The sequence below is a fragment of the Microtus oregoni genome, unplaced genomic scaffold, assembly GCF_018167655.1.
Source record: "Microtus oregoni isolate MIOR12 unplaced genomic scaffold, Mior012 000012F_ref0000307, whole genome shotgun sequence".
NCBI lineage: Eukaryota > Metazoa > Chordata > Mammalia > Rodentia > Cricetidae > Microtus > Microtus oregoni.
Window position 1 is genome coordinate 15355133 of NW_024543071.1, and position 22320 is coordinate 15377452.

At 45.8% G+C, this 22320-nt stretch overlaps 1 protein-coding gene across 4 annotated transcripts in view; it reads left to right on the plus strand.

Moving 5' to 3' along the window:
* The window catches only part of Fbxw4 (F-box and WD repeat domain containing 4), an 87710-nt gene that overhangs the window by 27063 nt on the left and 38327 nt on the right, over positions 1-22320 (plus strand). For all 4 annotated transcript variants that reach the window (XM_041660720.1, XM_041660722.1, XM_041660721.1 and 1 more), the window contains exon 5: positions 3704-3798. In XM_041660720.1, the coding sequence (XP_041516654.1) occupies positions 3704-3798 (95 nt within the window). The remainder of the gene's footprint in view (positions 1-3703; positions 3799-22320) is intronic.

The window sequence follows — 22320 nt, forward strand, 5'->3', positions numbered from 1 at the left end:
AGAGCGATGGCTCAGTTGAGTGCTTACTAGTCTTGCATGAAGATCTGGGTCTATGTTGTCAGTGCATTTGGGGACAGTGGCATTTGCCTGTAATCCCAGTGCTGGGGAGGCATAGACAGCTGACTCCCTAGAGCTAGAGCTTTCTTAAAAAATAACATTTGTTCTTTGTTAATTTCATACATGTTTTGTAATGCATTCTGGTTATCTTTACTCCCCTATTATTTCCCTTCTACCCTTCCAGCCCTCCATTTTCCTTACAAATATTTTTCTTTTTTTAAGATTTATTTATGTATGTATATGAGTGCTCTGTTTTCCTGCACATCTGGAGGAGAGCCCAGATCCCATTACAGATGGCTGTGAGCTGCCGTGTGAGTGCTGGGGATTGAACTCAGGACTCTGGGAGAGCAGCCAGTGCTCTTAACCACTGAGCCATCTCTCTAGCCCCCTATATTTGCTAGCTTTTGTTTTTATTAGTGTTGTACAGAGTTTAACTAGAGCTATCTTTATGAGGAGGAGTATAACAGGATACTATGCCTATCCCTCTCCCAGAGTCTGTTAGTTGCCAACAGATGAAGCGTTAGGGAAGCTCAGCGTCAGTGCCACAGTTCCCGTGGGCTCGTGACTGCCATGATCATGTTGTTCTTAGAAGATAGCATTTTGAAGCCCCTTCCTCTGTCTTCTGGCTCTTAACATTCTTTCCTCCCCTTCTTCTGCAGTGCTCCCCAGGTTTGAAGAGGGTGGTATAACTGTTAGGGTTGAGCTCCCAGCAGGCCTATAATCAGCATCTGTGCAGCCATGAGGAGAGGCTTCTCCGTTTACAGCTGAGAGTAGCCTTTGTCTGTGGGTATAAGAGGTGTTCTGAAGCTGGTTTGGTGCTGTATTGGATTAGTTAAGCAGTAACCTTAAGTTCTTCTCTAAAACCTTAGGTCCATCTTTCTTTCTCTTTCAAGATAGTGTCTGTCTATGTGGCACAGACTAACCTTGAACTTGCAATTTTTCTGCCTCTTGAAATTACAGGTATGTGCCACCACACGCCTATTAGAATTATTTTCTAACAATGTAGACTGTAACCAGGCATTGTGCTAAGCACTTTATCCATTTTTATCTTTCCAGGTGAATATCTTCCCTGCATAATTGCAAAGTGTTTTAGATATACAGTATATCTGTGGTATCTACTCTGTAAGGTTTTTTGTTATACAAGTTAATATATAGATACTTTATGTTTAAATATATAAACTATATATGTGTCTCGAAAAACCAAAAAAAATATATGTATATATACTTTATATGTGTTTATATATAAATTATATGTATATAAATATATGTATGTATATATATATTCATTATTTGAGATATCTATCCTTGAAGTTTCTTTGTAGCCAAGTATGACTTTAAACTTCTAATCTTGCCTCCACCTGTTGAATGCTGGGATTACATGTATGTACCACACCCAGTCATGTCGTGCTAGAGAGCAAACCTAGGACTTGGTGCGTGCTGGGCATTCTGTCAGTGGAGCTGTGTCTCTAGGACTTGGTGCATGCTAGGCATTCTGTTAGCTGAGCTGTGTCTCCAGCCCGCATGGTATCTGCAGTGACTTCTAGATGAACTTTCTCTAGTAGATAGATGATTCTGTCTAGTTTCTTCTTAGATACAAGAACCTGGAAATCAGAATCCTTTCTTAAGGGCCTGACTCCTGCTAAATTCTGTACGTCATGCTGTTCTAGTACTCTATATTTATCTTCCCTTTTCTACAGCATGTTCCTGAGACAGGCATTTTCCCCCATTTGATGAGACAAAACTGAGACCAAAAAGTTAGGAAACATCTCTAAGAGCGAAGTCACAGGTAGGTTCAAACGCGGTCAGACTCCAAAGGCTGCTTGTTCTGTAATAACAGGCTACAGGGAATATTTTGTTTACCATTGTGGTTTGTCTTCGTTTTAGGATTTTTTTAGAATGAATTCTCAGCTTTAGGGTTTCTGAGTCAAACCAAGATCATTTTAGGAGCTTTCCACCTCCAGTCTGTATGGATGTATACTGAGTGTTTTCCGGGGTGGGTCTGTTTTGCAGTGATAGCAAAGATCTGACCAAATCTTTATTGTGTCAACTCCTGTCCCTCAGGTGCCAGGGTATGCTGTGCCATGGGACAGTCTGGCCACTTTCCTCAGTGATGCTTGGAACTGGCAGAGCATTTCCCGAGTCACTACCACAGATCTGTAGCCTTGTCTCGTGGTTTGTGGGCTCTCGATTCTACCAGCTGTCTCTGTGGAAGCTACTAACAAACTCAGCTTTAGGCTGTTGCCAGAAATTTTGTAAATCAGGAGTACCCCCTTCACCCTGCAGGAAAACCTGCCTCCGAGGGAGTTCAGATAAGGAAAAAGCAAAGGTCTCTTCCAAGCTGGGCAGTCTAAAGGAAGAAACCAGAAGGGCATCTACCTATTACCAAGGATTTGACTGTCAGGTACAAAGCAGATGCTGGAATACCAGCCTTACAGGGAATATTGAGGGTTTGTTTTGTTTTGTGTTCTCCTCATCCAGAGTATTCTTGTTAAATTTATTTTCTTAGTTTTGGGAAAATTACTCCTACTATCATCCCATCCCCCACTTCATCATACTCAGAAATCCTAAGAAACACTTTCTCCTTTATAGGGAAGAGATACCATGTGACCCTAAGAAGGCAAGACCACCCCCATTCCATCACCTGCCCCTTACACTGAAGGAATGTTTTCTTAAGTTCTTCCATCTAAGGTCCTGCCTGAGTTTGGTGTGTTCCCCTTTATAGCTCTGCAGGGACCTTGAGAGGTCATTGATCCATCTAGCTGCCATGGGATCCCTCTGTGGCTGCCCTGGGGAGAGCCCTGTACATTTGAGGTTTCCTTTCTGTTTGGCTAGAGGCTTATGTCCCTGTGTGTGTCATCTGGGGTAGGGCGAGGTGAGGGGGAGCCGGTTGCTTAATGGGACATTTCTAAATGCTCCTGCTGCTGAGAGGCCCTGGGAGTGTTGATTAGAGTTAAGCCCAGAGTGGCTGCTAATGTGCATTCCTGACTGATAGGGACCAGATAGTGTGCTCCAAGCAATATTTTTAACCTGTGGAGATATGGAGGCTTAAAACAGTTAAGCTTTTCTGCTACTCTTGGTGACACTAGGTGCTAAATTCCCTGCTGACATGAATAGCTTTGGGTCCTGGGCATTATGAACAAACAACAACAGCACACCACCTTCTCACTTTGAAGTCTCCTTTCCATTCTTCCCTTGTTTTGTAGCTTTCTTTTGACCCCTCTAACAGTATAATGTCTCCCCAGATTGGACCTTGATCTTCCTGTCTCTCCCTGTGTGCCTAAAGCAAAGTTTTGGTGAAAGATAGGAGAAAGGAAGATCCACAAACATAAGGAAGTTTCTGAGAGAGAGGCTACTTCTCTCTCCCCTTTCTTATTTAGAGCTCACACAGGGGTTCTGCATCTTCTCATTGTCAGCTAGGAATTAAGGGCTCTCAGGTGGAAGGAAAGGTGCGTGGTTAGGTATGTCGCTGTGGTAGGTGAACCAGAAGCTGGAGAGGCCTCTCTGCTGATACCCTGAGCTCTGTCTTCAGGAGAGAAAGGATTCTCCATTCCCGCACCTTCCTGGTCCCACTCATCCCACCTGGTGTATGTTGCTTCTTTCTAGTCCCAGGCAGTGCCAACAAGAGCATTTCCTCTCCTGTTTTCAGGTATGGCCTTTGGCCTCGGGCCGGCTGGGGCAGTGCTTACACACCATCCAGACTGAAGACCGAGTCTGGTCCATTGCCATCAGCCCGTTACTCAGGTAAGGGAGATATGTTTGGGTTTTTGTCTCATGCAAGAATTTCATTAGGTCAGATAAGCTAGAGAAATTTTCCCTAGTATATTCTAGGTTTCTATGAACCGGTCTCCTGGAGATTTAAACACTTTCCAGAGACTTGAGGTCTTTTCACATACTTGTGGAACTGAGATAACCTTTCCTGAGCATCCCAAGAGAAATGTTAAGGCACAGATACCATTCTGGAATGTGGCTGAGGGGTCAGTGTTACCTTTCTGGAGCAGATGTCCTTTGGGGTTGCTCCAAAGCAAAGGCTTCTCAGTATACCTGAGAGTAACAGCAGCAGCTAACCTGCTGTTGTGACTCATCTCTGCTTCGTCCCCTGGAAATGTCTTCTGGAGTATCCCTTACAGGCTCTAGGTATCAGGAGAGGAGGGGTTTGGGCCTGCCGCCTGGGCCCTGGTCTGTATGTGAGGGACAGAAACAGTGACAACTGTAATGGAAGTGCAGCTCTGTTTTGTTACTTTGTACGGTAGTTTGACCTGTGTACCACGTGTGTGCCTGTGCCATGGAGACCAGGAGAGGGTGTTGTACCACGTGTGTGCCTGTGCCATGGAGACCAGGAGAGGGTGTTGTACCACGTGTGTGTCTGTGCCATGGAGGCCAGGGGGTGGGTGCTGCCCCTGGAACTGCAGTTACAGATCACTGTGAGCCACCATGTGGGTAAAGAATTAAGCCCAGGTCCTCTGGAAGAGCAGTCAGTGCTCTTCACTGCTGAGCCATCTCGCCAGGCCTGCCACTCTTTTTTTTTTTTTTTTAAACAAAAAACAAAATAAAAAACAAATGAAAAAAGTCTTTTTGTGTGGCTGAGACCAGTTTAAAACTCACTATGTAGCTCTGACTGGCCATGAACTAGTTAGTGATCTTTCTGCCTCAGCCTCCCAATGGCTGGGATTTCAAGTGCAAGACACTAAATGCAGCTGTTTCTTCAGCTTTAACTGGCTAGGTATGTTGGCTCATGCCTGTAATCCCAGCATTTAAGGGGCTAAGCAGGAAAATTAACCGTGAACTTGAGACCAGGTTGATCTATAAGGTCAGTTCCAGATCAGCCTTGGCTACGGAGTGAGACCCTATCTTGGAAACAAAATAAACAAAACAAAACATCCAAAAGCAAAATAAAAAAAACTAAAACTGGAGAAACATGAGCCAGTGAGCTTTGCATCCTGGCTTCTGTTATCTTTGTTATTATTAAAAATATTTTATTGACTAACAATCATTGTATGTAATATTAAGTTTCATGAAGACCGTTTCTTTCAGATGTATCATGTACTTTTACCTAGGCCTTTTAAAAAATATTTTATGTGTACGGGTATTTTGATTGTGTGTATCTCTGTATACTACATAGATACACAGTGCCCCTGAGGCCAGAAGAAGGTGTTGGATCTCCTGGGAGTGGAATTACAGATGGTTATGGGCCACCATGTGGGTGCTGAGGATCAAACCTAGGTCCTCTGTAAGAGTAGTCAAGGCTCTTAGCTGATGAACCATTGCTCTAGGACTTACCTAGGTTATCTTGAACCAAGGCAGGGCCTCTCTCTTCCTCAGTGGGGTTCAGACACTTTTCTGTAGTTGAACTGTAATGGAAGTTAGTAGGGTCTAACTGTGTGTACTTCCTTGATGCTTCTCATCCCACCTGAATGGACCTGGGAAAGCAATAGGGCTGCCTAACTCCACCTGATTAAGTCACTTGCTTGTTTTTATAAGCAAGTTGGTGCCCTTTTGCTCAGCCCCCTTCAGCCTCTTTCTCCTCACCTCATGGAGCCTGTACCCCTCCTCTTGCTCTCTTCCACAACTCCCTTTCAATTTTTTCCTTCCTAAGAATTAGAGCTGATTAGCCACGTCATTAATTCTTCAATTTGACGGCTGATATAGCAGGACCTGAAACACATTGCTGACCCCAGAGAATGGAGACCCCATTCCTTAGCATATTGACGATGGGAGAAGTTAATTAAAATTCCACAGAGCAGAGGTGTCCGCTAACCTATAAACCTGTCGCTTTTTAGAACAAATCATTCCAGCATCTTAGGAAGGAGGAAAGGGAAGAACAGCAGGGAGTGGAGAAGCCAAGTGTGGGAGCTCTGGGGGGAAGAATGGAGCTGGGCAGCGTTGTCTTCTCTGCAGTTTCTTCCTAACGCACCCTCTGAAAGCTTATTAGCTGATTAGCCAGGCTCGTGTGTCTGTGGACTGTATGTGTGGGGACTAAAGGGAGGCAAGTGGGAGGTGATAAGTATGCTGGTGACTTTGTCTTGGTGATTACTTTCAGCTTTGGCTTCAGGAGGCTGGAGTAGGCTTGTTGGTAGAAGGGACTCTGGCTAGAGATTGGCCATGTACTTGCTCCATGTTCATTGAGGCTGAAGTGTATATATGGGCTGTTCCCTACACCTCAGCCTTATAGTCTTCTACTCACTTCTCAACAAAGAAAGACCGCAGAACACCTATGGTGTCAATAAGAGAAGTTGAGAATGGAATTTACCTTCCTCATTAAGAGGCATTTCAGATCTGAGTAACTGAGTTTTAATTTTCTGGACATAACATGGAGACTGACCACAGGCAAGGACATGACATTGTAATGTTATTCTGACTGTTCCCTGAATACTACACTTCTAGCTGTTAGCCGCTGCTAGCCAGCTGCTCTCTGTGAAAAACCTCTGCTAAGTCCCTTTTGGGTCCCTCAATGCTTTCTTAACATTATTCTTCAATCTCCTTGTTGTGTTTTCTTAGTCTTGAATGAGTATTTTGTCCATTGTTGGCTGGCTGTTTAGTGTTGACTGTGAAGTTTCCTTAATTTCACAGATGATGTATTGAATTCTGTTTGAGTTTGCTTTGTTTTTGTTTTAGTTTCTTTCTTTCTTTCTTTCTTTCTTTCTTTCTTTCTTTCTTTCTTTTTCTTTTTAGATGGGGTTTCTCTGTGTAACAGTCCTGGCTATCCTGGAACTCACTTTGTAGACCTGGCTGGCCTTGAACTCAGAGAGATCTTAAAAGCATGATCTCCACCACCACCCAGCCGTGTTTGCTTTGTTTTTTGAGACAGGGTCTTACTATGGAGCCCTGACTGGCCTGGAGCTCACAGAGCTCTGCCTACTTGTGCCTCCCTAGGTCTGGGATTAAAGGAGTGAGCCACCATGTGTAAAGCAACACGCCTGTGAGTCTCGGGCAAGGGCCCTGGAGATTTAGACACATACATACACACAGACACACACACACAGGCACACAGAGACGTGGGGACACGGGTCATCCTTGAGACAAGAATACCAAGAATGCCCCCTTTACTGTGTGCCAGGGCAGCTTATATAGAGATTAACTAAAAGCCACGCCCCAGCCAACCCCACCAGAAACTCTGGCCATCAAGAACTCCCGAGGGTCTCCTGCTCAGAGCAACTGCAAACACAGGAAAACAAGTTGTTTTGCTCAGAGCAGCTGTACGCATTGGAAAAACAAGTTATTTATAGGAAATCCAGGGTCTGGGGGTCCACAGCCCCCAATAACCATGCCTGGCAGACTCTTGTTTCTATTTCATTTATTTATTTGTGTGAGTGCGTCAATGCATGTGTGTGCATGTATGTGTGCCGTGGTGTACATGTGTGTGCATGTGTGTGTGCCGTGGTGCACATGTGAGTGAGTCAGTGCATGTGTGTGTGCCATGGTGCACATGTGTGTGCATGTGTGCATGCCGTGGTGCACATGTGAGTGCGTCAGTGCATGTGTGTGCATGTGTGTGTGCCATGGTGCACATGTGTGTGCATGTGTGTGTGCCATGGTGCACATGTGTGTGCATGTGTGTGTGCCGTGGTGCACATGTGGAAGTCAGAGAACAACAGTTATTTTTGACTTTCCACCATCTAAGTCCCAGGAATAAACTCAGGTTGGACTCTCTTAAAAGCTTGTGTTGGGGATTCTGACTTTAAACTAGACATCCAGGACATGGGTTGGGGTAATTATTGTCCCCCTCTTTTTGTGTATTCAAAGAATATACTGGGATAGAATCTTTATTCTGTATTATTAAGTCCATCTCTGACAACTTTGTCCATGACTTTGAGCCTTTAAAAAAACCATCCATCCAGCTGGGCATGCTGGAGCACGTCTTTAGGAAGCACTCAAGAGGCAGGGGCAGGGGCAGGGGCAGGGGCAGGGGCAGGGGCAGGGGCAGGGGCAGGGGCAGGGGCAGGGGCAGGGGCAGGGGCAGGGGCAGGGGCAGGGGCAGAGTGGGTTTCTGTGAATTCTAGACCAGCCAATGCTGCATCAGAGTACCCGGTCTCAAACAAAACAAAAAAATTCATCTATTCTTTTAACCCAGGAGGTAACAACTTTCATCTTCAAGGTCTGCTCTTTAGAGCAGTCTAGGAGACATGGGTCTCCTTGCCTGCTGCTAGTGAGTGGCTCTAGGCAAATCATTTCCTTTTTCTGTGCTGTCTTTACAGACATGACTAGATTACCGTGACAATGACCTGAAAGAATATATATATAAACTGGGCGGTGCTGGTTCACACCTTTAATCCTGAGGCAGGAGGATCTCTGAGTTCAAAGCTAGCCTGGTCTACAAAGCAAATTCCAGAACAGCCAGAGCTGTTACACAGAGAAACCTTGTTTCAAAAACAAAAGTATAGGGCTGGAGAGACGGCTCAGTGGTTAAGAGCATTGCCTGCTCTTCCAAAGGTCCTGAGTTCAATTCCCGGCAACCACATGGTGGCTCACAACCATCTGTAATGACGTCTGATGTCCTCTTCTGGCCTGCAGACATACACACAGACAGAATATTGTAAACATAATAATAAATAAATATTTAAAAAAAATAAAAAAATAAAAGAAAAACAAAAGTACAAAGACTAAAAAGCTCTACTTTTTATAGTCACATATCAGCTCCCTCACCGTCTTATCTACTGAAGACTGAAAAGCTCTAAGTCTTGTAGTAGCTCGTCAGCTCCCTCATCTAATGAAGCATCCGCTTCCTGCTCAGTTGCTTTCAAGCCTATTTCCTAGGCTTCCCTGGGCTTCTGCTGCCCGTCTGCCCAGCAGTCACACTGCTCTTTTGTAGTCTTCTTGAGGTAGAGTCTCCCCAGGAATCTCTCTTCCTTTTTCTCTTTCTTTTGAAGTGATCCTCAATGGCTGCCTTGTGTCACCTCCCTGCTACTAGTCCTGTTGAATGTGTTGTCAATCACCGAGTGACATGGCGCTGGACCCTTATGAATAGCATGAAGGGCTGTGAGTAGCCACTACCTCTAAGGATAAGTCCTCCATTTTCCTTTGCTGCTTCCTTGAGAAGTTGGGAGGAATCTGGGCAGCCAGGAGACCTTGCTCTGTGCTTTCTCTATTATTGTCCTGTGCACTTTATTGTTGATGCTCTTGGTTTTTCCCTCTTCTTTTCACATGTTTGTACTCAGGCACTTTCAGCATAAAATACAGAACCTCAGACTCCAGGCCTAACAGGAGTCACTTTTAATTAGAGAAAGTAGGAATCCTGACCTGTGTCTAGCCATCACTTTTCCTTCTTTCTGTGGGTTTGGGATTTTCATCTGTAAGCAGTTGTAGAAGGTGACATTTAATACCAATTGTGTGCTCAAAGCTATGTTTGCTTACTTTATTTTTTGTTTTAGAGACGGTTTCTTTGTGTAGCCCTGGCTGTCCTGGAACTCACTCTGTAGACCAGGCTGGACTTGAACTCATAGATCTGCCTGCTTCTGCTTCTGGAGTGCTGGAACTAAAGGTGTGCACCACCACTGCCCAGCTCAAGGCTATGTTTACTCGAAAAAAATGCTAAAAGAAATAGTAGGTTTCAAAGAAAGGTTGCAAGGAAGGACTTTCCCTTTGATTCCTACCCATCCTTCTTATCCTGTTGTCAAGACTCAGGTCTTATGAATGGAGGCCTGTTCTGTAGAGGAGGTTCACCGTTGGGTGAACAAGAGGAAGTAAAAAAGGTACACACTGTTCCTAGAACAATCGTCTGTGACTTCCACAGTTGGGTGGCAGAAATGCATTATACATGATCTCAGATATAGCTCCTAAGGTCACTGTGAATTCTGAGTATTTTTTTTTTTACAGTCCATGGAGGCTTTTTATTTCCATGTTTTATATGTCTAGAAAAAGAACCCCAGTATTTCCCCTCCTGTGTGTTTTGTCTTGCCTCTTTGTCCATGAAGCCTACTGAGATTGTCAGAACAATGAAGCCAGACTGATGGGATGGGAGCAGATTGTTCTGCCATTTTTCTAGGTCTTTGAGTTGCACGTCAAATCTAGGACTTATCACTCCACACTTGTTCAACCTCGCTGCCTGTGAGGTTCACTATGATTTCCCAGCTTCATCACTATGATGTGCTTCATCATCACAGTTGGGAACTGGACGGTGACTTTAAGCAGGGCGTGATGAGGACCTGCGTCTGACTCTCTTCCCAGCATTGTTAATGCTCTTGGCGTATCAGCCGGGACATTCATACGTACCATGGTGACTGCACAGAAAGATGGCCGAAAGAGACTCTGAATACTTTTATATGACTAGTGCAGATTAATATATTTTATTACTACTTAAGTTATTTCTACCTGAATGAAGTTAGTAAATATTCAAGAACAATACAAAACTTTTTTAAAAATTTTTGTTTTTGTTGTTTTCAAGACAAGGTCTCACTATGTAGTTTTGGCTGGCTTCAAACTCACAGAGATCCACCTGCTTCTGTCTCCCAAGAAGTGGGATTAAAGGTGTGCGCTACTACACCCAGTCCTTCAAAACTATTTATAAGACTCAATCCTTTATAAAAGTGGGATGGAGAGATAGCTTAGTGATTAAGAGCACTGGCTGCTCTTCTTGAGGACCCAGGTCCAATCTCAGCACCCACATGGCAGCTCACCACCATCTGTAACTCCAGTCCCAGGCTCTTTGAAAGCCTCTGTGGGAGCCTGGAAACACTGCTTGGTGTCCAGACTTGACATAGGGCCTGGTGGGGAAGGCCACATGTGAGAGAGGCCCCGGACCTACTCAGGTAAACGCTTCTGCCATTCTGGGAACACACATACACATAGGCCCTTGGTTTTCTGGACCCCTTCATCCTGCAGTTGGGGCCTGGGTTGAAATGAGTCTATGTTTGCTTGGAAGGAAAAGGGAGATAAATATGTAGCTCTCCCTTTTTTTGAAGACAACATATCTATTTTCCTGAAAGGGAGGAAAAAAAAGGTACTTGGTAGAGCCCTTGCCTCTCAGTGAGCAACTCTGCTGCCGTGTGGGCGAGTGTGGTCAGGACGGCTTCCCCACATTCTTGGGCTTTAATCCCTTCTCTCCTGCTTCTGTCATCAGGGAAATATATGAGTGGTATAGGTGTAGAAACTTGACTTAGTTGTGTTATTAAATATACAATGTAATTTTGTGTTCTGTGGTGGCCTGTTTGTTTTGGGGGGGATTAGTCCAAGTCTGCATGAAATGTGCCGATTCAAATCTGTAAAGTGAGTTGTGGCCTCTGGGGGGTTTTGATGGTGAAGCTGCTCCTTCTTGCTTCATTTATCCCAGGGGTGAGGGTGGGTCTGGAAGGAAAGCCAGCACTCTGCACCGTTTGGCAGTGGGTGGCGGTACTGGGAGAGCAGGGTGTTTGTTCAGCAGCTACAGGCTTTACAGTGTGCTTTGTGTGGTAGATGCCATCGCTAGCCTGCTGAAGTACATCTTTCTTTACTGAAGGGTAATTGCATGTGGAGTGTGCTCAGACAGTTTGAGAGCTGGAAAGAAGCAGTTTCAGTGTGGGTTCCTCTGATTCTCTTCTCCGCGCTGCTGCTGTTTTCTGGACCTGGGCACCATAGCTCAGTCAGTGCTTTGAGGGGGAGAAGAGTCAAATGTGAGGAGTTTGTCTGTAGGTTTTCCTTCTGGTTGGTGATGAACTGCTGTACATGAAGGGGGTCTCCAGCCTTGAGATGCTATAGAAAGGGGAACAAAATGACTGTAGTGCACCATCTCTTAACTCCTCCTGGGGGCTCAGGTGGACTATGGTGGCTTAAGGGTCTTCCTTCCTTCCTTCCTTCCTTCCTTCCTTCCTTCCTTCCTCTTCTTCCTCCTCCTCCTTTGGGGCCTGAGGAACGAAGGCCTGCCGAGTTAGGCAAGAGTGTCTTCTTGTCCTGCTTTGTGAGCCTGCCAGACACAGGAGGGGGTGTCCATTGAAGATGAGAGTCAGAGTTTACAGGAGGACACTGGAGGGTCTGGTGTGGCTGGAGGAAGAGAGAAGCCTTGAGTCATACTAGGTGGCCCACGGCTCCAGCTGGAAATGTGATGCGTTGTCAGGCATCAGTGTGTGTGGTGGGGGCATCTTACTGCGTCAGTCCTGATGAATCTTCGGGCTCTGCTCTCCATCTTGGTGTTCACTGCCTATGCACATTCAAGCCTCGTGGAACATCATAGTCATCAATACCAAGGACCAAATACTGGGGTTGGTTTCGGTTCCTCAGGGCAGGACGGCACAGTGAGACTTGTGATGAGCTGCTTGCTGGCCGAAACTCCAGCCCCTCCATGCCTGGCGGGCTCAGAATCCAGTTTTAGGAGCAACTTCTTGCCTGGCAGATGTGTTGGCTCACTTGTCAAGAACTGACTTAAAAGAAATTGCCTTAAATAAAACACTACAAATGGCAATGGGCCAGCCACTACAGGAGGCTAGACCATGTGTGTTCAGAGTTGACGCAGTGAGGCTGTGTCCCTGCCAGCAGAGATCCAGTCCCATTCCCAGTCTCAGTGTCGGTAGCTTTTTCTTTTAGACTTATTTTTCTTTTTCATCAGGTGTGTGTGTGTGTGTGTGTGTGTGTGTGTGTGTGTGTGTGTGAGAAAGAGAGAGAGAGCGCGAGACATAGACACTGGATCCCCTGGAGCCGGAGTCCCAGGTAGCAGTGGGCCACCTGACATGGGTGCTGGGAATCAAACTCAGGTCCTTCTTTTCTGCTGAGCCATTTCTCCAGCTCCCTGCTATTCTTCCTCTGTCTCTGATATCTTCCCTTTTCTCCAACCTCAATTCTTTCCTCCTCCTCTTACTTCTCTGTTCTTTCATTCTTTTCCCAGTACTACTTAAGAATCATTGTTATCTGTGCATAGAGCAGGCAGATCTCTTAATTGTGTAAGGTCAGCCTGGTCTGTGAGTTCCAGGACAGCCAGAAAGCTACACAGTGAGACCCTGTCCCACAAAAACTAAACAAACAAACAAAAGTTATCATCTTATTGGCTTATTGAACTAGATGGGAGAATCAGATGGGTAGGTGGTGCAATGGTTAGTTCTCAGGTGGCGGCTCAAGAGGACCCAAGGGAAACAAGTGGACGAGAAGAATGGATCCTGGTGTTGCTATTGTTATAGTGAAGTAGCATTAGTCCACATTGATTTATGATACATTTCAAAATTACTGCAAGAGTCAGAGGTTTTCTTTAATTTTTTGAGCTAGGATCTCACAGTGTACACTGGCTGTCTTGGAACTCCCTCTGTAGAGCAGACTGGCTTCAGACTCACAGATGTGCCAGTCTCTGCCTCCCCTGCTGTGGTTAGAGGAGTGCACCACCATGCTTTGGTGTCGGGAGGTTTCTAATATCCTGTATAAACGTATCAAATATTTTACTGTCTCCTATAGATCTATACAGCTCCGAGTGTCAGTTAAAAACTAAAATGCAAAGAGAGAGCTGCAGAGTGTGGGATCGGTGTCCTTCCTCCTACTCTGCACCACCTGCCATCAGAAGTCCCCACCTGTGCCACCTTTCCTCTGTGCTGCCCTGGCTGCTGTGTGCAGTGTGCCTGTGTTTATCTTTCTTTGATCAGTGTTCTACTGACAGATAATTCAGCAGTCACATCCCAAGGTGGAAGCATGGTGCTAATGTTAAAATTAGGGTGTTTTTCTTCCTTTTCTCTCTCTCTTTTCCCCTTTTCCTCTTTAAACTTCAGTGGGTGAGAGAGGGAGGTGGGAGGGTAAAGGGGAGCCATAAATTCTGAGACCGTGTAGCTGTTCTCTGAGCAGCCAGGAAGCCTCTGAAGTCGCCACAGCACTTTCATTAACATTTAAATTAAGGGTTTGTTTTCCAGGCTGTTTTATAGGCTGGGACCTTTCATGGCCTGTCACATGCAGCACCCACCCCCTTCCCCAAGCAAGTGTGTAATTGTAGCCACTGCTCTATCCTAACTCTGGCTTGTAGCCGGAGCTTCAAAGGGAGTTGTTGGGGTGAAGCTTGTGGCGTACAGGCTATGACAGCTGGGGTATCATTCCTCAGATGAAGGTGCTCTTGGGGCTCCAGCTCCTTTTCTCTGGCCTGTACTTTTCTTTGCCCTCTGCCACATTTTGTTCCCTTGGGCCATGGGCAGGTGGGAAGGATACCTCCATCTCTCTGGACCTGGAAGCAACCTTTCTAAAGATGTGACTCTCCATGCTTCTCTTTTTCCTCCTTTAGCCCTTTTAGCATCATGACACTTGTACTCAGGGGTCACCATCTACAAAAAATGTACAATGTAGCCGGGCGGTGGTGGCGCACGCCTTTAATCCCAGCACTCGGGAGGCAGAGGCAAGCGGATCTCTGGGAGTTCGAGACCAGCCTGGTCTACAAGAGCTAGGATAGGCCCCAAAGCTACAAAGAAACCCTGTCTCAAAAAATCGAGAGAGAGAGAGAGAGAGAGAGAGAGAGAGAGAGAGAGGAAAAAGGAGTTCATTTGCATTGAAGTTTCATTTCTCCAGAATATGGGGCAGCAGGAGGGTTTTGAAGACATCCCTGTTGTCTTTTTCTTTACTGTCAGTCTTCTCTTGGTCTGCAAACAGTAAGTGTGTGTGCCACACGCACAAGGCATCCAGTGAGTTCACACCTCTAAGGCATCCTTCCCTCACTGAGTGAACACTGCACTTTCTGTTGAGAAGCTGTGGTTTTCTTTCTTTTAGGGCATTGGCTTCACTGTGTGAGACTACATATTTCTTCCATACCTCACTAAGCTACTCAAATCACCATGACTTATCTGTCAGGTGGAAGCTAGCTGAATGTCACCTACTCCTCCCAGGTAGCCTTGCCAACAGGTGGACACCCTCATGCCCTGGGGTCCTGCCCAGAGGGCATGAGGGAGGTGCTGGGAAGACCCCTCTGCAGGTGTTGCCCAGGCTCGGATTGCAGGCTGGTGCTCAGCCCTTGCCTGGTGGTGATTAATCTGGGACTCAGCCAGCAGAGGCTCACGCAGGGCAGCTTTGGTCCCTCACTGTGAAGACCTTTGGCTTAGAGACAGAATTGATCTCTGTAGCTTGCTTCGGCTTGGGGTTTGATCTGTCAAGGCTAAAGGGGAACCTGATGGTGGAGCGGAAGCTTCTAGCCCTGCCTAACTTACAGCACTGATCCGTCCCAGTGGCTTGTCAGGATGGTGCTCATATGTTTAAGGAGATTTCTCCACCTGTTAGCTGTGACACTCAGCCAGAATAGGGATCTTCAGGAAGGACACGTGCCTTTAGTTTCTTGAGCCAATGGAGCTTTAAGTGGTGTGGGGACTGGGAGTGAGTGAAAAGGCCAATGACGGGGCGGTGACTGGATCAGGAGCAGGATATGTTTGCGGAGGGTCATGTTGGGGTGGTGGGATCACCCTATCCTCCCACATTTAGGTGGTTCTCAGGCCATCCTGGCAGATTTTAATGTCACTTTAGAAGTCTTAGGTTCTTTATTCCATTTTACATTTTCTTTCTAAGGCCTCTCCTTAGCCCCTCATCACTACTGCTTCCATCTTCTGACTGCTAGTTCCTGGGTCCTCTTGCTGGCTGGTCATGGAGCCAGTTGTCTCTCTCCCCTCCTCTAAGTTCCGAACAGACAAATATGCTTTGCTTGGTCTTGAGCTTAGGGCCCGGAATAGGAATCCTGCTGGTGCAATAGCTTCCTGTGTCTGTGACTCTCAGTGGGTTCATGACTGTGTTGTTATACTTGGCAGGTGTGGTTTGAGCCCCAGGACCTGAGACATTCTTCTCATACATGAAGGAGATGGGCATCCATGTGTTCCCCAGCATTGGAATGGTGATGGGAGCTAGCTGCATGTACAAATGTTGTGAATTACAGAAGTTTGTGTTGATTATCAATCTTTCTGTGCAAGATGACAAAAAAGAATGTATTTACGCACTATCAAAAGCAATGGATTTATTTGGCTCTTTCTTCAGACCCGTTCTGTAAATAGATTGGATATCATCACAAGGCTAACCTTGTGCTTCTCTAGTACTTTCTTGAAATACTAGAAATTTCTATCTAGAAATTTCAGATTGTGAGGTTTTGGGAAGAGGGGGTTCTCCCTTCCTGTCTTGTGTAAGAAATGTCTGCCTGAGGGCAGTGGTGGTGCACACCTTTAATCCCAGCACTCAGGAGGTAGAGGCAGGTGGTTGTCTTGAGTTCCAGGACAGCCAGCTGGCTACACAGAAAAACCCTATCTCAAAACAAAACAAAACAAAACAAAACAAAACAAAACAGCATGCCTGTTGCTGCATGTATAGTCTCTCTGCTCTGGAGTACCCTGTTAAAGCAGAGTATGTAACATTCTTGCTTCTTTTCTTTCTGATGAATTAGTTCGTGGATCTGTTAGTCTGTGTGTGGTGCATGTGTGGGGTCAGAGGACAACTTGTCAAAGTGGTGCTCTCTTTCTGCTGTGTGTCCTAGTGATGGGACCCAGTACCCACTGAGCCATCTCACTGGCCCACCCTTGCCTCTTTTCTAAGCTTCTCTCCAGCCATGACCTTTTCGTAGGTTATAGTGTGTAATCTGGTTTGTGTCACCCTGTCAGAGACAGACGGCCAGCTGAGGCGCTGTGAGGGCACAGGAATGGAAGCAGGAGGGAGGTAAGGGCCAGGAGGTGCTGGCCCAGGAAATTGCTTTCTGTAGATTTCCTTTTTCATCATTTTCATTTCAAACAGAAAGCATGAACAAGCATCAAGAAGTCTGGGGAAGAGACATGGTGCTCCGGTTGGGCTACACTAACATGCAGAATGATCCGCAGGGTCTGACTTTGCAGGAGACAATCTCAAGTAATGAGAGTCGTTTTGTTTTTTTGTTTTTTGAGACAGGGTTTCTCTGTAGCTTTGGAGCCTATCCTAGAACTAGCTCTTGTAGACCAGGCTGGCCTCGAATTTACAGAGATCTGCCTGCCTCTGCCTTCTGAGTGCTGGGATTAAAGGTGTGACCACCACTGCCCGGCTGAGAGAGAATCTTTGAGGAGACTGAAAGAATTAAAAAAATCACAGGGCTGAGGGCAGCAAGATGACTAGGTGGTCAAAGGTGCTATCAAGCCTAATGACTTGAGCCCAATCCCTTGAACCCACATAGTAGGAGAAAATGGACTCCTACAAGCTGTCCTCTGATGTGGGAGTCCCCTCTTTGTGCTGTGATTCCCATTAATGAATAAAGAAACTGCCTTGGCCTGTTGATAGGACAGAACTTAGGTAGGCGGAGAAAACTACACTGAGTGAGGGAGGAGGAAGGCAGAGTCAGCGAGAGGCCATGGAGTCGCCAGAGTCAGACATGCCGAATCTTTGCCAGTAAGCCACTGCCATGTGGCAATATACAGATTAGTAGAAATGGGTTAAAGTAAGATGTAAGAGTTAGCCAATAAGAAGCTAGAGCTAATGGGCCAAGCAGTGATTTAATCAATACAGTTTCTGTGTGATTATTTTGGTTCTGGGCGGCCGGGACAACAAGCGGCCTCCCCCTGCAACAGTCCTCTGACCTCCTCATGCATGCTGTGGTACAAAGGACACTTCATGCCCTTACACACATACACATACACATACACATACACAGAGACACAGACATACACACACACACACACACACACACACACACACACACACACACGATAAAAATGTTTAAAAAAAAAAATCGCAAGCTGGGGATACAGCTCAGTTGTTTTGGACCTGAGTTTGATATCCAGAACCCATGTTAGAAGAAAGGGGTGGGAGTGGGGTTGGGTGTGGCAGCATATTCTTACAACGCTAGCACTGAGGAGATCACCTGGACTAACTCTAACTGGCTAGTAGCCTGACCCACTTGGTGGGTCTAGCCTATTGAGAAACTGTCTCAAAACACAAGGTAGATGGTAACTGAAGAATGACTTCGCAGGGTTTTATATACACACTAACATCACCTCATTCAAGAGCACATACACAATTAATTTAAAACCATAGTTTTCTGTGATTCTTCTCTTATTCAGATTTGTCTCTGGCTCCATTTAGCTTGTCTTGCTTTCTTCTTTGTTCGTTACTGTGGCAAAGTCATGATCCAGCTTTAGAACATTGCTGTGGGATGGAGAACAGTAGCACTGTCTATAGTCAGAACACTCTAGGAAGCATGCGCACAGGTCCTGGGAACTGGAGCTTCCAGCTGAGGGCTGGTCAGCTTGTGTCCTAATGGCATCAACTTGTCTGTGAGAAGGCATTAGAACCAGGGCTCTTCCTGGTGTGCTATCTGTGTTCTCCTAAGGTTAGGGAGTGGGCTTGATGGCCTGAGTGAGCGTGGTGCCGCGAGTCCTTGTCCTCTCTCGCGCTCCTTGTTTCTGCTCCTCGTAGCATTCTGCTTCTAGGCTATTGACATTAGAGTGTGCAGCCCTTGGATGGTATGGTGGTGCTGCAGATCAGCTAGACAATGGTAGCTACCACCTGCTACACTGACACAGTAGAACAGCAGGCGAGAAGCTTTACGTTGCCTTTTTTTCTAGCTGATAAGTCAGTAAGAAACTTTAAGGCTGGGAGAAGCACTGAGGGAAGGTGGGCAGATGTTGAGTATAAATGGACCTCAGTAATAGAAAACACTGCATAGCTACAGGCTTCTCTTTGCTTTCTTTGTGTGGGGCATTAGTTGAAAGACAGGCTAAGATGTGGCTCTTTCTGCCTCTGACCACACAAGTGATAAATGTACCTCTTTCTACCTGTTGCTATCATATGTCCTTTCCTTCCTTCTTTACAGATTAAGAATTTTATGGCCAGGTGGTGGCACATACCTTTAATCGCAGCACTCAGAAGGCAGAGGCAGGCAGATCTCTGTGAGTTCGAGGCCAGCCTGGTCTATAGAGTGAATTCTAGGATAGCCAAAGCTACCCAGAGAAATCCTGTCTCGAAAAACAAAACAAAACAACATAAACAAAATTAAATTGTTTGTAGTGCTGAGGATGAAACACAGGGGCTAGTATACATAGTGCCTTACCATAGACCCATTTTCAAATTCAAAACACGGGACTTTTTGAGAGGGGAAGGGCAGGTTCTCATGTAGCTCAAGTTTGAATTCTTGATTCTTCTGTCTCTGTCTCCCAAGTGCTGGGGTTACAGTCATTTGCCACTGTCTTAGTTAGGATAGCTTTGAAGAGATCCCATGATCAAGGGAAATCTTATAAAGGAAAACATTTAATTGGGACTTGATATGGGATTTCCCTCTGTATGCTGTGATTACCATTAATGAATAAAGAAACTGCTTTGGACTTATAGCAGAGCAGAACTAAGGTAGGCAGGGAAGACAGAACTGAATGCTGGGAGAAAGGAGGCAGAGTCAGAGAGACATAGCACTGCCGGAGACAGACACCGGAACTTGACCTGGCAAGCCACAGCCATGTGGCATACACAGATTAATAGAAATGGCTTAAATTAATATATAAGAGTTAGCCAATAAGAAGCTAGAGCTAATGGGCCAAGTAGTGATTTAATTAATACAGTTACTGTGTGATTATTTCCTGTCTAAGCTAGCCGGGTGGCTGGGAACCAACAAGAGGCCTCCTTCCAACAGGGACTGACTTTCAGGTTCGGAGATTTAGTCCATTATCATGGTGGGATGCATGGTGGTATGTAGGTAGACATGATGTTGGAGACAGAGCTGAGAATTCTACATCTAGATGGGCAGGCAGCAGGAAGAGAGTGACACTGGGTCTGGCTTGAGCATCTGAAACCTCAAAGCCCATCCCCAGTGACACTTCCTCCAACAAGGCCACATATTAAATAATGTCACTCTTTATAAGCTTGTGGAGGCCATTTTCATTCAAACCACCACAGCCACCATTCCTGGTTCAGTTAAGGAGTTTTGAGAGCTGGAGAGATGGCTCAGAGATTAAGAGCACTGGTTGCTCTTCTAGAGGTCCTGAGTTCAATTCCCAGCAACCACATGGTGGCTCATAATTATCTGGATTGAGATTTGGTGCGCTCTTCTGACCTTCAGAGATACATGCAGGCAGAACACTGTATACATAATAAATAAATCTTTAAAAGAAAGGAATTTTGAGACTGTTTTTTTTTTCAGTACTGGAGATCAAACATGGAACATTACACATGCTAAGCAAGTGATCCACCACTGAACAATATACATAAGTCTTTCAGATAAGGAATTTCAAAAGAGAGGTTAGCTCAAGCCTTGCCCTTGATAAGGCCTTTAGTGCCAAGTTCAAACTCTGGACTCTCAGGAGTACAGTCCCCTAATAGGCTGCTGCAGATTTAACTATTCATTGCTGGCATAGTCTTTTCATCCAGTCCTGTTATATTATGACCTACTATAGGTCCACAGAGAAGAATCAGCACAGAGTGCATGACCCTGAAATTCCCCTCCCTTGCGTGGGGTGGGGGGGGGGGCGGCAGGTGTGCAAGCAGGATCTCAAGTACAAAGTCACAGGACAACTTCCACCTTGTTAAGGAAGGCATAGTCTCTCGTTTCTACCGCTGTAGGCCTTGCTTTAGCTTACTCTGCCTTCCATCTCACCACCGCTGTCAACATGCTAAGATGACAGATGTGCCACCACATCTGACTTTTCCCTCCCTCCCTCCCTCCCTCCCTCCCTCTCTTCCTCCCTCCCTCTCTCCCTCCTTCCTACCTTCCCTCCCTCCCTCCATTTCTTCTTTCCTTTTTCTTCTTCTTTAATGATTTATTTTTATTATTGTTATTTTTTATGTGCATTGGTGTTTTACTAGCATGTATCTCTGTGTGAGGGTGTTGGATCCCATCGAACTTGAGTTGCAGAGAGTTTGAGCCGCCATATGGGTGCTGGGAATTGAACCCAGCTCCTTTGGTAGAGCAGCCAGTGTTTTGAACTGCTGAGCTGTTCAGTATGGGTTACCAGGACTGAACTCAGTTCAGCAGGCCTGTGTAGCAAGCACTCTGCAACCCCACCCCCAGCCATCCATTCCACTCAGCAGAACTCCCCCTGAGGCTCTGCTTTTACAAGCTGCTTCTGTCTTTCCTGCTATCCTTGCTGCCCTGTTGCAGCTGCAGAGTTAGCTGTCCTGGTCTAGCCTGATCTCCTTCCCCTACCAGAATAGAAGGAAAACAATGATTGGCATCCCTAGAGGAAGGTCATCTGTAACAGTAAAGTGGGAAGAACTGAGGCGTTAACGCATCAGAAATGTTCTTCTTTTTTTGTTTGTTTAATGCTCTTATAGACCAGGCTGGCCTCGAACTCACAGAGATCCTCCTGCCTCTGCCTTCCGAGTGCTGGGAATTAAAGGAGTGTGCCACCACAGCCCAGCGACTACATTCTCTTTCCTAACTGTAGAAAGTTTGTTTTCAAGTTCCCACTGGCTTTTGTTTCTTGTTCTAGTCTCTACTGTCTGCCCTGCCCTGTGGTTCTTTTTTCTCTCCCCTGAGGAAAAACTGCATTATATATGTGTGTGTATATACATATATATACATATATATACATACACACACATACATATATATATAATAAATTGTAAATAAAGATAGATATAGAGAAGCAGCAGACAGATAGCAGAGCATCAAACATCCAGAAGAAGCCAAAACTGATTGGGGAAGCTTCATTGAGGCAGCTGGAACTCCTGATTGCTGGGGGGGAGCAGTGCATGCCTTGGGTGAGACTTTCAGTTAAAGAACGATTAAGAGCAGAACATCATGGAGTCAGGTGCTCAAACATCCAGCAGAAATGGGGTGGAGAAGGCCCTTTGAGGCAGTCAACTAGAGTTTCTATCCAGAGTTCACTCCAGGGCTGAACTTGTGGCTTCTATTCCCACTGCAGGCATTTTTATGTCTTGGGATAAAACAACAGCAATCTCTCTGGAAATGTTTCTTGAAGATACAGTGTTTTTACTCTTGTTTTGTTTTGCTGTTGGCTTTTTTCCCTATCACAGAGTTAGTGAGGTCAGCCCATCCCAGACAAGAAGTCTTGAGACAAACATGCTTTGGTCTGAAATGCACGGGGCAGGGGAGCAACCTCAGAGTCCGCTTCTCAGCGTGCTCATACCTTGTAGTTTACTAACGCAGTGTTCGTTACCAGTAACTATTCTCTGTTAGTTAGTTCCCCAGCCTGCAAAGCCATTCATCAGTTTAGAGTTAGGGTCTGAGCCGGAGATGCTCACTGACAACATGAGGGCACGTATAAGGCTCAGAGTCAGGGTTATCCTGTCATTCAGTACAAGAAAAGAGAGGCTGGCTTAGGACCCAGGAAAGAGCCAGGGACCACATTGGCATTTGGAAAGATTTGGCATGGGAGCCACAGAACTGCCTAGGTTCTGGGTTTGTTGGCCAACTATGTCTGGAAACCTTTTCTTTAAAGAGAATTGAATAAAACTTTCTAG